The sequence below is a fragment of the Vulpes lagopus genome, chromosome 11, assembly GCF_018345385.1.
Source record: "Vulpes lagopus strain Blue_001 chromosome 11, ASM1834538v1, whole genome shotgun sequence".
NCBI classification, from domain to species: domain Eukaryota; kingdom Metazoa; phylum Chordata; class Mammalia; order Carnivora; family Canidae; genus Vulpes; species Vulpes lagopus.
The window spans coordinates 26,533,251-26,550,672 of NC_054834.1; the positions used below are offsets into that span (position 1 = coordinate 26,533,251).

General features: G+C 49.0%; 1 protein-coding gene across 2 annotated transcripts; it reads left to right on the forward strand.

Annotated features, from left to right (window-relative positions):
• Window positions 1-9,502: 9,502 nt before the first annotated feature.
• On the forward strand, window positions 9,503-16,265 carry FCER1A (Fc fragment of IgE receptor Ia). Of its 2 annotated transcripts, XM_041722623.1 has the most exons (6): window positions 9,503-9,519; window positions 11,022-11,113; window positions 11,528-11,548; window positions 12,810-13,064; window positions 14,231-14,488; window positions 15,920-16,265. In XM_041722623.1, exons 2-6 carry the CDS (start codon window positions 11,059-11,061, stop codon window positions 16,090-16,092), a joined length of 762 nt encoding a protein of 253 aa, XP_041578557.1. In that variant the 5' UTR covers window positions 9,503-9,519; window positions 11,022-11,058; the 3' UTR covers window positions 16,093-16,265. The 2 variants fall into 2 exon arrangements, with proteins under 2 accessions (XP_041578557.1, XP_041578558.1); XM_041722624.1 differs by lacking the exon at window positions 9,503-9,519 and having other exon boundaries at window positions 11,029-11,113; window positions 12,828-13,064.
• Window positions 16,266-17,422: the final 1,157 nt, after the last annotated feature.

The following is a 17,422-nucleotide window of genomic DNA, read 5'->3' on the forward strand; positions in this document are numbered from 1 at the left end:
GTCTCTGCTTACTGGATTATTCCTATCAGCTGGCAATAGGACCTGGCACCTCCCATAAAATACAGACCCTCTCTAGATCCTGCATCTTCCCACATCGTCATCCCACAGCAAGACTCAGACAGGCAAGCTCGCTGCACTTCCTTACCTCCTGTTCCTTTTCCCACCCACTTCCACCTGGATCCCACACATACCAGTCCCCCAAAATAGCCATTGATAAGGTTCCAGAAATTTTCATATCATCAGATCCAAAGAAAAATTTTATCCCCTTCTCCTACCTCACCTCTTAATAAAATTCAATACAATCAACCATTTCCTCCAGAATAGGGCTCCCTCCTCTGCTTAAATGGCATAATTGCCTGAGATCTTCCCACCTTACTGGCCATTTCCTCTGGCCTCTTTCTGGATCCTCCCCTTCTACCCATCCTCTAAACATCGGATTTTCTTATGCCTTTTCCTGGATATTCTCTTTCTCTAGCAGCTCTTTCTCTCTCCTTGGCTGATCTCATCTTGCTCCAGTGGCTTTAAACATATGCCAGGTATTCTCAACCTTATGTCCTTGGTCCAGATTTCTTCCCGTCTCCCAACTCTTGTAACTGCCTGCTTGGCATAAACACAGTAGATATCACAAAAACACTTCAATCTCAAACACCTCCAAACCAGAACACTTGATTTTCCTCCTTAAATCTGGTATTTCCTCAGTCTTCACCATGGAATTACCATCTACCCAGTGATTAAAGCCAGAAACTTGGGAATCCTCTTTTATGATTCCCTCACATTCCACTCTGTCAGTGAGTCTTGTTAATACCACGTCCAACAGATCCCTAAACCCCATTGACTTGTCGTTACCTGCCCTGCTACCTCTCTAGGCCCATCTATCATTGTGTTGTATTGTCTCCTCACCATTTCCCAATTGCGACTTGAAAAATCTTTATTACACACAGCTGCGGGGTGTGTGTGCATGTGTGTGTGCAAATATGTGTGTATATGGAGGTGTGCCTACATACATTTGAAGAAGAGCCATCAAACCATTTATTTTTTTATTTTTATTTTTCCATCAAACCATTTAAAGATGAATATACACCCAAAGGCCTGTGTGTGTGTGTGTCTCTGTGTGTGTGTTCCTTTGCTCAGTTTGATTGATGGCTTTTTTAAAAAAGATTTTATTTATTTATTCATGAGAGACACAAAGAGAGAGGCTGAGACACAGGCAGAGGGAGAAGCAGGCTCCATGTAGGGAGTCTGACATGGGACTTGATCCCGGGACCCCTGGGTCATGACCTGAGCTGAAGGCAGGTGCTCCACCACTGAGCCACCCAGGTGTCCCTTGATGGCTTTTCATTACCCTTCAAATAAAGTCCTGATGCTTTCCCACGTTCCACCAGGCTCTCACCACTGGCTGCTAGATAACACGTCTAATCTCATTTTGTGCTGCTCCCCGCCTTAACCACTACTGTGCTTCTGTCCTCCTTGTCTTCTCTAAATTCCTTCTTGTTTGGGGAGTTTGAACTTCCTGTTGCTTAAAATAGTCTTACTCTTTTCACTTGGTCCATTCTATCTCATGTTCTAAGTCATTTTTGTTGAAAGGCCTTCCTTAGCCGTCCTAGCTAAAGCAAATTACCCTTGTGATTCTATAGAGCAATGTTACTTGCTTTTTACAAACTTTAATTACAAGCTGCTCTTATTTACTTGTTTAATGTCTATCTTTTCCAACAGAGGCTTCACTCTGTCTCGTTCATATTGCCAGCACATTACAGACTGCTTAGCACATAAATGTTCCTTGAACATATAAAGAAATGAGTACATATGACGAATAATGTTTTTGCACTCAAAATTGTGTGTGTTGGGTTTCATGATAGAATGGTCAAGTATCAGTTCTATCTCTCTGGTCGTTCCTATATTTGGTTATGATAGTCCAGATTCAGGGATTGACTGTTTGGAAAACTACACTGTGCAAAATGATATTTCAAGACTCCAAGACTTTGTTCACTCTGGAAAATTGGGGCATATGACTAACCAAAACTCTACCAGCCATCCATGCTCAACTGCTGAGTTCAAGGAGGTGGCCCTTGATAATTAGACATAGTTCTCTTTTTCTTTTTTTTTATTTATTTATGATAGTCACACAGAGAGAGAGAGAGGCAGAGACACAGGCAGAGGGAGAAGCAGACTCCATGCACTGGGAGCCCGACGCGGGATTCGATCCCAGGTCTCCAGGATCGCGCCCTGGGCCAAAGGCAGACGCCAAACCGCTGCGCCACCCAGGGATCCCAAGTTCTCTTTTTCTTTAAATGATGAATATTTGACATGATTGAAATATATTGTTAATTGGTATAAATCTCATTTAGGAATTGAGAATATAAAAACTATTTCTTATTTATGATTCATTTTCCTTCTAATTATCTGTTGCCCCATAGGTCATGTGAAGAGAGGATTTTCTTCATGCATCCCTCTGCAACATGACTGAGGCGTGAGCTATGATAGAAACAGACTCACAGGGGCGCCTGGGTGGCTCCGTTGGTTAAGCATCTGCCGTCGGCTCAGGTCATGATTCTAGGGTCTTATGATCGAGCCTGCGTTGGGCTCCCTGTTCAACGGGGAGTCTGCTTCTCCCTCTGCCCACTCATGCTTGCTCTCTCTCTTTCAAATAAATAAGTAAAATCAAAAAAAAAAAAAGGAAGAAAAGAAAGAAAGAAAGAAAGAAAGAAAGAAGAAGAAGAAAGAAAGAAAGAAAGAAAGAAAGAAAGAAAGAAAGAAAGAAAGAAAGAAAGAAAGAAAGAAAGAGACTCGTAGATGCAGGAAACAAACTGGTGGTCCCCAGAGGGGTGACACAGCTGAAGGGGGGGATTAAGAGTAAAAACCACCGGTTATAAATTAAGTACAGGGATATAATGCACAGCACAGGGAATAGTGTTGATAAAATTGCAATAACGTTTGCATGGTGACAGATAGCTAGACTTACTGTGGGGATCATTTTGTGACATATAAAAATGTCAAATCACTCTGATGTACACCTGACACTAACAGGCTGTTATATGTCAATTATAGTTCAATTTAACCAAACCAAACCAGAGGGTGGTTGTGTGTTCAGCAGCCTGTTCTGTGGTACGCCTTGTGCCAGGGGAATCTTCTCTCCATTTGTGTCTTTTGAACCCATTTTGATGGGTGCAATGTGACTTAATCTGACAGCCACTGGATGCAGTTGTAAATTGTAGATTAAAAAATGCAAATGTCAGCTCTGAAACCAAGTGGCAATTTTAGTCAAGAAATGGTCGCCTGAATGATCCATAACATATTTTGTTTGCTTAGATTATCACTAGCAGAAAATGTATGTATTTTCTCATTTAAAAACATTTGTGGGCAGCCCTGGTGGCTCAGTGGTTTAGGACTGACTTCAGCCCAGGGTGTGATCCTGGAGACCCAGGATCCAGCCCTGCATCGGGCTCCCTGCACGGAGCCTACGTCTCCCTCTGCCTGTCTCTGCCTCTCTCTCTCTGTGTCTCTCATGAATAAATAAATAACATTTTTTAAAATAAATAAATAAATTTGCAAATCCTCGAGCAATCCTATGAGAAACACTGGCCTACGGGGACAGCCACCAAAACATCCTGAATTTTCTGACATTGAATCTCTTTCCAATATTCAGTCCACTGTTCACATCCCTTGTCAGACCAGACACCCTAATTTTGGGTCTGACACTGGATATTCACAGGTTTTCTTGAACCTCTGTGAAAATCTTGCCTGTTTTGAAGGAAAGGACAATTTCTCTGGAAACTGCCCAGTTTAGGGCACTCATCCCACCTTCATCTGGCCTTCCTCTCTTTCAAAACCCAGACAAGTACTTTTCAATCCCATCAGACCCCATTTGTGGTATATATTTGATGACACTCCTTGCTCTCTTGATAAGAATGCAGGGATCATGGTCTCACCTAGCAGAGGTGGAGTCACGGCGGGGGAGGGGGTGGCTAAGGAAGATGAACCCTTATGACCTCTCACTGGCATGGACCCCTCCAAAATCCTAGAGGAGGTCATAGGTTTTTGTGAAATTTACAGAAGTAGAGTATTTTCAGCCACATTTGGATGAGACTCCCTTTCCTACTGGCAGCATGAGGGTAGCTGCAGAAGGTCCTGGGACCCAGCTAAGAAGGGTGGGTTGAGGGTGTTCGGTCCTGGTTTAGTGTGATAGATGCATGGGTTTTGCAGCTCCTCTCAGTCAGGTTGGGAGCTGGCGAGGCTCTTCCAGCCTTCGTGGCATGAATGGCTTCCAGGCACTTCCACCGAAGAGCCAACTGTCTTGACACGAGGGGGGAGGCCAGGGGTCAGGCTGCAGCGTGACTGCATCCTCCAGCACTCAGCACTGGAGATTTGCAGGCAGCCAAGGAAACTGAGATTGAAATATCTGGAGTCAGGAGCTAATCTTGTCAAAACATTTTCCTGAGCGTCAGATGTGTGTAAAATCCCAAGCAGAGAATTTGGTTCATTTCCGTGTCTCGTGAAAATGGGAATTCTCTTCCTTCAGGAATATTCTCAGTAATGTGAAATGCAGAATTATAAACACACCAGGATGCTTTCGTCGTCTTGTTCATGGAAATAAAACAAAACAGAATTTATCAGAATTCCTGTGTTCCTAAGGCACAAGCCTGCAGCCGTATGACAAACACTCAGGATATCTCCTAGAAACTGCATTTCCTGTGCACCCCCAAGTATCAATAATAGAAAAAAAAATATTGATCAGCAAAGCTAGGGGAAAGAATGAGTTATATTTCTGGTTTTCCTACTGAAAATGATAATATGATATCACCGTGTGATGAAGAGGATCAAAGAGGACGGAGTAAAGATGTAGGGAAAGGAAAGTACAATAGTGGAATGTCTATCAGCAAGTTAATTGTTATTTTTTCCGGATTTTTATAGCGTTTCCATCATTCTTCAGCTTTTATGTATTCCATAATTTCTTTTGATATAAAATTTCTTGTTCTAAATAGTCATTCTAATGCCTAATATTGTATTCATAATTTCTTATTCAATTTTTTAAGGGGGGCCCAAACTGTGGAAGTCAAGGGGACCTGGAACTGGATCCAACTATCCTACACACAGAAAGTCTTGACATAAAGAAGAAATAAAATGAAATGACTTTATGACAAGGGAACATACCCACGATGCCGTGCTGGCCACCAGCGGCCAGAGAGGAGGGCCGGGCACTGGCACAAAGGTCAGGAAGTGCTCACTCGCTGGGGGTCTGATTTGGTCCAACGGGGAGCGATCCAAGGATGCTGTTCCAGGGAGAGCGAAGAAGAATGTTTACATGGGCATTATATGGGGTTTTCCCCTCGGAACATCCAGCATAGAGGGGGCAATGTAAAACTTCCTCGTATTTATTAGTCAGAGTCAAGGCTCGGGTCATGATAAGACATCTGGCTGGACATTCAAGCGTGGTGCGCACGCAGGACGATGCTGATGCAGGGCCGGCTGCCGGACTACGGCAGGGTGCTGGGTGCCTGCTGAATGCTGCACGCGCAAGCTTCAGCCCATCGCTGCCAAGAGCAGTACACACCCCCTTGCACGCCCCCAGCCCGACAGCCCCCCCCACCCCAGGTGTGCGCGCTCGCTCTCTCGCTCTCTCGCTCTCTCTCTCTCATATTCCCGGTTGGCCTTCTTCAGGGATGACATTCAGGGAATATGATCTGAGAGGTTCAGTCGATTCCCTCTGTCCTTGTTTTTCAAACCCTCAGGCAGACCCATCCTCAGCCCCAGAAACACACCTGCCACACTGCTGCTTAGCCAGGTCCTGAAAGATCAGAGCTTCAAAAGTTACCTATTAAAATGCAAATGTCCTTGGCCCAGCTAAGACCCCCGGTCTGCCTGTATCTGCTGACAGCCTAGAGGGATTCCTTTCAGAGAAGCCTGTTCCCATTTGTTAACTGTGGAATTCTGTAAGGAAGCAGAAAATAAACTGGCCTACACAACATTTGACTTGAGGGCGGACACGAGGTGGGTTTCTCTGCCTCACAGCACGCCTGGGAGCCCCCTGGACCCCCAGGGCCACACCCCCGGGACCCCCAGGGTCACCCCCAGGGCCGCCCCCCCGTACCCCAGGACCACCCCCAGGACCCCAGGTTCACTCCCCAGGACCCCCAGGGCCACTCCCTGAGACCCCAGGGCCACTCCCCGGGACCCCCAGGGCCACCCCCCGGGGCCCCCAAGGCCATCCCCCAGAACCACAGGGCCACCCCCCAGAATCCCAGGTCACTCCCTGGGACCGCAGGACCACCCCCTGGAACCCCAGGGCCACCCCACCAGAACTCCCAGGGCCACTCCCCGGGACCCCCAGAGCCACCCCCGGGACCCCAGGGCCACTGCCTGGCCCCCCACCTGCTCTGAGAGCGTGGTGCCCTCGCTTGCCTGCCCACCTGGCCCGTGCGCCAGCTGCACCCCCCACCTGGGTCCACTGGGGGTCTTTCCAGCCTTCTCCCCGCATTTGTGCGGGAGGATCTGTCCCTGCGGCTCTCAAGTCCAAAATAAGGACACAGTAAGTGCTGCAGGTGGCTTTGCTCTCGCTCAACCTGTCACTATAGGCAGCCCAACACTGACAACCACAGGTACTGTCACCGGCCGCCTACCCCGGTCGGGGCTGAGGCGCAGAGACACCAAGACACTCCCCGTGGTGAGGGGCCCGAGTGAGAATGACAGTCCCCCCCACGTTCAGGGCACGCACTCGAAATCAGTCTTAGGCCGAATGTCTGTGGAATATGCGCGGGCACTGACTTGGTTTTATTCTTTAAGTTGAAAAATTAAATGCAATAGTCTGACAGTTTATAACCAAACCTCTTTGGGGTCCCGGGGAGTGGCCCTCTGAGCGTCTGCCCTGCAGGCTCTGAGGCGGCGGCCGCTGGGGGAGGCGCGGCCGGGCTGCGGGGGTCACAGGGCAGCGGGCACCTACGGCGACTCTCGGCTCAGTGGCCCAGGCCGCATCTCCAGGCCGCTGCGGGGGACCGGGCCTCGGGCTGAGGGTAGCCGGCGGCCCTGATGGGTGCTGCGAGGCCTGTGCAAGCGCTTTCTCCATAGTTGAGTTTTTGGGACACCTAAGAGCTGTGGCTCTAGTCAGGAGACCTTCTCCCCAGTCTGCCGCACACTGCGAGCCCCTCTGGCCCCTGGGCCGCCTTTCACGGATACCTGGTCGGCCTCCTACATGGTCCGTAGGGCATGAGCTCTTGCCGTGTCACTATGTAAAACCCAAATACTACGGTCACCTTTGAATTTGGGCAATAGGATGTTTTATTAAAAGCAGGTACTAAAATATATTTTGTGTCTGGTCTCCATTCAAATCCATTTACTTCTGTGAAAAACTTGGCCGATCGTCCCTCCTTTGTTAGAAAGAAGTACGGGTCTAAAGATGGAAAAGATCGTCGTTGGGATTCTTTCCTGATGGGCTTTTTTTTTTTTTTTTTTTGCATTGAGGGGTGACGGGAGGAAGATCTCTGTCCACACCCAACACTGAGGCTTCCATAATCCGTGTCCCCGTCTCCTTCTCACTGGCGTCTACTTTGGGAGCCCTGGGAGTGTCCACGTGTTTCTTTTAGATCCACACAAAGCAGGCAACAGGCTTATGTCGAGACAAGAATAAAAGAGTAGTGAAGCCACTGCCTTTATTGCCCAAATTCACCCGGCAGCCAGCACCTCCTGGCGAGTACTGCTTCCTGAGCAGACTCCCCTCCTGGCAGCAGAAAGAGCTGGTGACCCCCTGGACCTTAAGAATCTGGATTGAAAGGCAGGAATCCCTCCCCTCTCTCCGGGCACACCTGTAAGTACACATAATGAATATGCAACCGTGCCCACAGCACGGCTGTGGCCAAGGATCGATACATCATTTTGTGAACCCAAGAAAAGAGATTGTAGGACAGGTTGGACTAGCTCCATGGTTTTCCATCTGTGGGTTAGCGATCCCTAGGAATCCACACAGTTTTTGCATGGGGCCTATGGATTCAGGTGTGCTTCGAACACACTGTGTAGACGGGGTGGATGAGCGTTACGTGGACATGGTCATGAGCACAGGCTCTTTACCCAGACCACGTAGTTTCAAATCTTAATTCTTCCACTGAGCAGCTGTGTGCCTGGATGGGTCTCCCAACTTCCTTGTGTTTTAATTTCCTCGTTCTTGAACCACGTAAAGTTGGTAAGACCGAAACAAATTAGTCATCCTGCATGCTTAGTCCTCGGGGGGTGATGAGTGTTCATCTGGTGCATCCACACCACAAGCAGACAGCTCCTTTGCTCTTATCATTTCACATCCAGTTTCATAGAGACCTTGCCTTGTGCTAGAGAACTCAGAGAGGAAGAAGCCAACAAATCGGCCTTTCTGTCTGCTTCCCAATTTTGGAGAAGGTTACAAAGTCCCAGAGGCCCTATGGGCTGCCCCGTCCCGTGCCAGCATGTCCCAAACCATGAAAGCTCCCATCCAAAGTCTTTCACTCTGGATCCAGCTGCAGAGAGAAACTGCAGCTCGCAGGCGCCGGAGTCCACATGTGACCATTTGGGTTTCCCTTCTCTACTGCTACCGAGTGAAGTGCAAATTCAGCTTTCCAAGAACCAACAATAGGTCAGAGAAGCTGCTTAGGAACACCCAGATGGTAAAGCTTGTAGGAAGAGGTGAGATGAAGACCCAATCTGCTGGTCCCGGGGAGCACACTTGTTGACCTCCACAGGCAGGAGACAGGAAGCGAACGGCACGGTCCACCCAGAGGGTGCACGTAAAATTCAGAGGACCTGGGTTTTGTATAAGGTGAAGGATGTATGGAAGTCAATCAGAACATCAACCTGTTCCTTCACGGTGGAGCGGAGCTACTGCTTTACCTTCCTGCCAATTTGTTTCTCTTGGGTAGCTGTGATTGTGTATGATGGGGATGGTTCCTTCTTCCTGATGTTGACGCTGCTGGTTTGGTTGTCACTTTTGGTTCTGTTTTAGGGACGGATGGACAAAGTGGTTTTGATTTGCTTTTTAAGCTTTAATGAACTGCTTTCGTTGAATCTGCGAACTCTTTGCCCTCCCTTCTGCCAGAACACTACCTCTATTTTGAGGACGGACGCCCGAGCAAAAGCTTTAGGATGGTGCAGCAAACGAACGTGGTCTCTCTCCCCACAAAGCCTGTACCCTCCCCGCTAGGAGACAGTGCTTCTCCTTGGGCCCCACCCCGCCTCCCATTCAAGTAGGAGGTGTTGGGACAGTGCGGAGTCTTAGGAGGAAGCCTTCAAAGACACCATGGGAGTCACAAGAAGGTGTTTGTCCCCGAAGGACAGTGTCATTGTAGGATCACTGTCCTGCGAGAAAGGAATCTCCCAAAAGTACCCTGGACACAGTCTCAACAACGTGGTGCAGCACAGCGGTCTCTTCCAGGATCTTGCTATTCAACTCATGCCGTCCAACAGAACCCACAAATGGCATCTCTCCTATTTCTCCTCCTCTCCATCCGGGTTGAACAACTTCTTACATTCAGTTCCTTATCTGCTTTCTTCATCATGGTAACAGAGGTGAGTGACATTGCATAATTATGCAAACTACACCGGTTATCACATCAAAGTAGGTGACCGACTGCCATAACCCAGTTGAGTGCACGCATTTCCTAAGAGTCTTTTATAAGCCTTGCTGATAAAGGAGGGGACGATACATTTACTGAGCCTCTTCTACATACCAGGTGCTGTGCGATGCACTTTACCTGTTGATGAACTGATAACACCTCATACTAAAGCTGTGATCTCGATGCCAGCATTATCTGTAGGTTACAGGTAAACCTTGATGACATAAATGCTGGGAGCGTTTGAATTCGGATCTTTAAATACAAACAACTTGCATTTTTTCAAAATAACTTGCTGATTTCTTTAAAGATCTGTCCCTACACCCGGGTGGCTCAGTGGTTGAGCGTCTGTCTTCAGCTCAGGTCATGATCCTGGGGTCCCGGGATCGGGCCCTACGTTGTCCTGCTTCTCCCTCTGCCTGTGTCTCTTCCTCTCTCTCTCTCTCTCTCTCTCTCTGTCTTTCTCTCTGTGTGTCTCATGAATAAATACATAAAATTTTAAAACAAAAAAGAAAATCTGTCCCTAAACCATTGTGTGGCCTGCAACCAGTCACCAATCTTTCTTATCTGGAACCTTCTATTTACGAATCTTTTTGCCTCAAATTCTCTAATTCCACGGAGGTTGGGAGTATGGGTAGGCCTTCACACAGAGGAACTGTATGTTCAGTTCGGTAGACTTGCGGCCACAGTCGGTGAGGAAGGCACCGTGTGATAGAATGGCGCCTTGCTTACCTCTCAGTGTCCTGCCTACTTTCGATTTTTGGCAAGGACCAAAGAGAATAAGTACTGCGTGTGAAAGAAGCCTTGTGAATGGTAATGACTTCCGGTATTATATTAACGGAGCTATCATCTCCAGCATCGTCATCAGTACCCAACCCTGGGGGCAGGCGACCAGCTCTGGCCTGGAGCTAAAACACGGAGTAATTAGTCAAAGGGGCCCTGGTGGGAACAGAACTGGTGTGGGCTTAAGGGAGGAAGGGCAGCCGTGCTAGAAGATTAGAAACATAAAAATGGATAAAAGCTGGGAAAAGGAAATAAATTATAGACTAGACCCAGATCCCTGTAAGTTATGGTTTAATATCTGTCGTCCTGGGTTGGGAGCTCCATCAAGACTCAGTGGGAGAGAAGGAGCCTGAAAATATCCCCAGGTTGGCTGCTCGGATTGTGGATCCTCAGGGAATAAGATGGAAATGTGTGGACCGGTGGGCTCGTGGACCAGCAGGAAATTAGGTAACGAGGGATGGTGGCTCCGGAGAACCACAACCAGACTTCAGCAACTGCTGGCCTGGCCTGGCACGGAGAGCGCTGAGCGGCAAATGTGAAATTGCCCAATTAGGCAGCGCTCTGAGTATTATCGCCAGAGAAGGCAAGCCCAGGCACAGCTGATGAGTTAACCAGATATGATACAGAAAACATTTCCTTCTCCTTTTTGGCTTCAAGTCTCTTTTAAGACTGTAGGTCTCTCCAGTCCAGTCGTACGTGGGACCACGAGGAGATGCCTGCTTCCATGGGAGGCCCTGCCCTGCTGTGGCTAGCGCTGCTGCTCTCCTGTAAGTAGAGGTTCAGGGGGTCCCCCTGGAGGGACCGAGATGGCTCTGGGGAGCAGCTGGGGTAAAAACATTGGCCGTTTTTGTGGTGACTTTTTCTAAGCTCTGTGCAAACCACGGGGCATCTCGCGGGGAATCTGTCGTGCACACAAGCTGGAGAACAGGGCAAAGCAGGCTGAGCAAGACCAGCCTGAAAGCCAGTTCCTGCAATCGCTCTGGCATCTCCCAGAGGGCAAGGGAGAGAGGACGGAGGAAAGAGAGGAAGGAGCTCCTACTCTCCCCGGGTCAGGTTCCTGGGAAGATGGTTGGCCCTTAAAACTCTGTGGATGAAGCTCTCATCACTACCCACATCCCCGTCCTTGGGAGTCCCAGAAGGGTGTGTGCAGCCACTAACTTTTCCTCTCTGGACTTTTGCAGCTCCAGGTGTCATGTCATCAGGTGAGTGAGTCTTTGTCCTTGCTCTGTCAGCCTCAACGTGGCTGGGCACGCGCCCCCCGCCCCCGCCCCCGCTGTTTCCCTCCACTCCATCTCCTCTGCTCTCTGATGATGAGGCATCTGTCCCTCCCCGTCCAACCTAAGCCCCACCTGCACCCTGCCTGTCTTCCTTCTCTCCCCTCTTCGACAGCTTCTAAAGCACCACCTCCTTCCCTTAAGACACCGCCACTCTTTTTATGCAACAACCACCTCTGTGGAATATATATTTCTTTTATAAATTTATTTTTTATAAATAATAAATTTTTTGTTCAATTTGCCAACATATAGAATGACACCCAGTGCTCATCCCATCAAGTGCCCCCCTCAGTGCCCGTCACCCAGTCACCCCACCCCCTGCTCACCTCCCTTTCTGACACCCCTAGTTCGTTTTCTGTGGAATATCTAAATGTGGAACACGTAAACACCTAAGTGCCTCACAGGCACTACCCCACGACCTCATTCAATTCTGAAAACACCATCATCTTAGCCCCGTCACCATTTTGTACTTGAGGCCTTTGTCCGATTAAGTGCCTTGCTGGCGGTCCCGCGGCTAGCCAAGGGCCAGCTTCTAACCCAAGCCCCTTGGGTCCAAGCCTAGCCCTGTTTCTTAACCCTTCCTCATCACCGTCCAGCACTTCTAGCCTTTGGTCAAATTTGTTCCATGTCTCTTTGTTCCTGAAAACCTATTAAGACTGATTCTCTCGGCGCTTCTCACTTCCTTCCAGAATTGACGTGTACTTTTGACTCCGTATGCACTCACAGTTAAATAGTCATAAAAATTTAGAGCTGGGAGAGACTATGTTTCATCGAGTCCAACACATTTATTCATCCATTATTCACACACTCATCCACTCAGTAAATATTTAATGAACACATACTATGTACCAGCCATTGTGCTGAGCTAGGGCTGAACAGGACAGACCTCGCCTCTGTCTGCCCAGGAGCTGCAGTTCTCCCTGGCTTGTTTTTTTTTTTAATTTTTATTTTATTTTTTTGGTTGTTTTTTTAATACACTACACTCGTGTCCCATCTTTCCTCGTGGATGGGAAACTCCCTGGGGCCACAGCACTGAGTCCTCCTTCCGTAAGCCTAGGACTCAGGACAGTTTACGAGGGTGGACCGAACACAGACCGTCTAGCTGTTGCCGTGTCTTTGCTCCAGAGCCTGGACAGTTTTCTCTTTTCCCCTCCCTTATACCTCTTTCCACAATTTGATCTCCTCAAAGATACCTTGAAACCTACAGTGTTCATGAACCCGCCATGGAATACAATATTGAAGGATGACAATGTGACTCTTACATGTACTGGGAACAACTCCCTTGAAGTCGACTCTGCTGTGTGGCTCCACAACGACATCACTTTGCAAAAGACGACTTCACGTTTGGACATCAAGAAAGCCCAAATCCAGGACAGTGGGGAGTACAGGTGTCGGGAAAATAGATCTGTCCTTAGTGATCCTGTGTACCTAACAGTCTTCACAGGTAAGTTCTGGGACTATGGAAAGATGGATTCCCCCACATGAGGAATGGCTCATCCGAAGCCGGGGAGGCATCAAGTTCTCCAAGGGCCTAGTGCACCGGGGTGGGATTCTGGCCTTGCACTCAGGACCCACCCGCCGCTCTCCTTCCACCCCCGCTCCTGCCCGGCCCTGCCTTCCTCCCCGGTTCTGGCTATCTCCACCTCCCGGTGCTGTCCCTCCACCCCACCTCACCTCTCTTTTCGGCTTGGGGCAGAGGCATAGGACACGTACAAAGGACATGTTGGGTATGTGAACGTTGCAAAGAGCTGAACATCCGAAACAGGATCAAAAGGTCTGATTTCTAAAATTTGCTCCATCATTTCCATGTGCCACAACCCGGACATTAGGTCGGCACTCTTGGTTTTGAAAGACATCCATGTAGATCCCTTACAGGCTCCGCTCTTAACTCAAAAACAAATCTCGTGTCTGCTTCAACTTTGCGTGATTCTTAGTGCATTTCAGTTCTTACAACGACATTAGCCAGGGAACCCAACCCTTGACATTCCACAAACTCATCGTTAATGAGTATTTGTTGGGTACCTATGCACTCCGAGGTGATGGTGTTAGGTGCTGGGGATACCCTGTAAGGATCAGACGTGGCTCTGGGCCTCCTGAGGCGTGGAGCCACATGGGGAAGAGGACACTAAGCAAGTAATTACACATGCATTGTGAAAGGTGACGTGCATGTTCTGGGGAAGTTTTGGAGCTCACCGCGATTGATGGTAGGACTAGGGAGTCCCCAAGACGCAAGAGGGCAAAGCAGACCTGCCCCAAGGCGAGGGATCCTTGGACAGAACAATTTTATTCCCTCTTAGTGTCCAGAACTGGCACCGACGGAGCTGAAGGGAGCACCGGCTCTCAAGCCATCCATGGACGGGCCCAGCAGGAGCGTCAGAGTGGCTCTAGGGCCCCAGAGTCGCTTTTCAGGAAGAGAGAGGGTTTATCGATATAGAGGACAGACCCTAAGCATTGTTTCCTCTTTTATTGGCTTTATGGGCCAAGAAGTGGGTTAATGATAAGCCGTGGTTCCTGACGCTTCCTCTGTGCGTGACCACGTCTACCTCTACCTCTGTCCGTGTCTATGTACCTGCCCGTGTGCTGTTACGTGACCTAACACATGCTCTTCAGAGTGGCTGATCCTTCAAGCCTCTGCCAACGTGGTGATGGAGGGTGAGACCGTCCTCATCAGGTGCCATAGTTGGAAGAATTTGAGGCTCACAAAGGTGACCTACTACAAGGATGGCACCCCCATCAAGTACTGGTACGAGAACTTCAACATCTCCATTAGCAACGTCACAACCAGAGACAGCGGCAACTATTCCTGCTCAGGCCAGATCCAGCAGAAAGACTACACCTCTAAAGGCCTCAACATTATTGTGAAAAAAGGTAAGCTGGTAAAGAAAGAGGGGGGCCGGTGGCCGGGGAAGGGAAAGAGAGGACCCCTGGGCCTGGAGCGGCGGCGGGGGCTCTGCCTCATGGGTCCCATGGGCCGCGGGAGGGGCCTGGGCCGCAGCCTCCGAGGCCTTGTTTGTTTGCCGGCAGTGGTGACACCTGTTCAAGCTGTGGAATTTTTATGAAGACTAAATGTGATATCTGGAAATGGATGTGTAGCCTGTTACGCACTGCCCAAGCATAACGGACCCAATTGCTGGTTTGATCTCAAAGTCCTCTGTGGCTCCTGGGGAGGACACTTATGCTTATCAGGTTGAAAGGCAGTCTCAGAGTTGAAGGGATGAAGGCTGTGGGGAGCTTGAAGACGCTGCCGCGCTTGAGGAGGAGGGTGGGGGAGGGAGACCCGCAGGCCGTGGGCTGGGTGCCCCAGTTGGGAGGAGATGGGCCCCCGGGGGACACCGGGCAGGCACCCCACCTCCGGGCCCAAAGAGAAAGATGCTCCCTCCCAACTGCAGAGAAGAGAGGGAAGCCTCTCAGATATCTGCCTTGCTCGGAGGAAATCAGATTTTTTTGCTTGGCTGACTTGGCTCATACCAACGTCTAAAAAATCATGAGACCAAAAGCCAGAATTAAGCCTTATTGTCAATTTTCTGCTACTTGGTCTGAGACTGACGTGCTACCTGTCGCTGGCCTTCCGGGATCCTTATCTGTAAAGTCTAGATGGCACTTGGTCTAGATGCCACTTGGGGAACTTGAAAAATACTGATGTTTGCATGTTATCTCCCGAGATCTGGATTTAATCGGTTTGGAGGACTGGGCATCAGTATTTTTAAAAGCCCATCAGGGAACGGTCATGTACAGCCAGTGTCGAGAGCTGCTGGTCTAGGCGATCTCTAGGGGCTTCTGGCTGTAATGTTTCAGGGCTCTATGATTCTAGGATAATCACGAAAATCAGCACCTTGTAGACGGAATAAGAGAATCAATCACAAGAGAGGGACTTGGAAGGCAGCTTCAAGAAGCTCTAGCCCTGTGTCTTGGTTCAGGTGGTAAATGATGAGCGATCAGAAATGAGGCTCCGTTCGCCCCCACCCCCACATGCGTTGTCTCCTTTCCATCCCAAAGTCACATAGGGGCACTGGTCCCTGAGCTCCGGAAAAGGGGTCACCTTTCCTAGGACCTCCCCCCCCCTTGGGCACACTGGCTGGAGGAGCTGGAGGGAGGGGCTATGGGGCGGATGGCAGGAGTCTAAGGCCTCCGGGAAGCAGACAGAGGAATCCAGATCCATGGGTGCTGCTCTCTGGTCCTGGAGGCCTTAGCACGCTAGCGCTATTGGTCGGAGGACCGCGTCAGGTCCCGGAGGGAGGATGAAGTCGTAAGCCCCGGTCATCAGCTCCTCATATGACTTCTGCTTCTTGTTGCATCTAGAGCCCACCAAGCAAAACAAGTACTCCTGGCTACAATTTCTGATCCCGTTCGTGGTGGTGATTCTGTTTGCTGTGGACACAGGACTGTTTATCTCGACCAAGCAGCAGTTGACAGTGCTCTTGCAGATTAAGAAGACCAGGAAGAACAAAAAGCCAGAACCTGGAAAGAACTGATGCCGCTGCCTAAGAAACGTCAGCATCAACAATCGCTTCTCCATCGTCAGACGCAGCTCACGATGCACACAGGAAGGTCTGCAGTCGTGGCTTTGCAGAACTGCTTCATTCAACCAACTCAAACTGATTAAGTGGCATGTGATAGTAGGTGCTCAATAAACAGCAGTTAGATAAAGAAAAGAATGAGTAGGGTCATTTATTGGCACCTGTCAAAGACAAGTGCCATTTGAATAACACAGCTGAAAACCAGGTAACATGATGCTTCTAAATACGTGAGGCTTGCTAATTTCTTTTGTGCTTCTAGAGGCAAGAACCACGAAGTTCTAGACTAGAGATGCTTTCTCTTAACCACTCGAAGTCTGGACTAGGACTACAAAGACGTGGGGGGGATGTTGGTGAAATGGATCATTTTTATGCTCTCATTTCGACATACCATTTATGAGCTTGTAGTGCTTGCTGAATCGGGGGCAATCCTGAGCCCCAGGACTCGAGGGATGAGGCTGAGTCCAAGATTCCCCTGTGATCGTTTCTCCCTCTAACATCTCCCAAACTCGTCTCCTGAATCCCCTCTAACAGCAACTGAACGGGGTGTCTTAGAGAAATCCTAGCAAATAATACTCACCAAAACTCTCAGCTCTGCAAACAGATGGATCTCAGGCAAAGACCCAATTTTGGTCTCCCACCCCCCGCCCAACCTTTGCCCATGGAGACAGCTACACAGGGGACTTGGGGAAAGAATTAGGAAGAGATGCAACACATGGTCGGTGCTGAGCATGAGGCTGCAACAGCCAACAAGAGATCAGAGTATGTACAGCTTTGCTGTGACTTAGGACAATTACTAACGTAAGCGGGAAGTGAATCTAGGGGGAGATTTGTAAATACTCTTGAGGTTGAGAAGTCCATTTTCTCCAAAAGATGTTGTTAGACCACAAAGCAGAGAGAATTATTGGAGTTTTTTTTTTTAAATATGATATGAATCTCCTTAATACTCTCTACGTTTTTCACAACAAATTAGACAGGTAAGAAATGGCCAGATTCCCAGTGAATAGCCTTGTCACTTGGCTTCACATAAATAGGCCCACTAAGTAGAGAAGAGATTTTTTTTTGCCTGCAATAACAGGCCAGGAAAGGTTCCCACGGGATGCTTTTTGGTGTTGTTCTAGATAATTATCCTGCATTTTTTTTTAAAGATTTTATTTATTTATTCATGAGAGACAGAGAGAGAGAGAGAGAGAGAGAGGCAGAGACGCAAGCAGGCCCCATGCAGGGAGCCTGACGTGGGACAGGATCCTGGGTCTCCAGGGTCACGCCCTGGACTAAAGGCGGCGCT

Coding starts and splice junctions, on each gene's coding strand:
- FCER1A (XM_041722623.1), top strand. CDS start 11,059: ATGCCTGCTTCCATGGGAGGCCCTGCCCTGCTGTGGCTAGCGCTGCTG. Junction 11,114..11,527: donor GCTAGCGCTGCTGCTCTCCT/GTAAGTAGAGGT, acceptor GGACTTTTGCAG/CTCCAGGTGTCATGTCATCA. Junction 11,549..12,809: donor TCCAGGTGTCATGTCATCAG/GTGAGTGAGTCT, acceptor ATCTCCTCAAAG/ATACCTTGAAACCTACAGTG.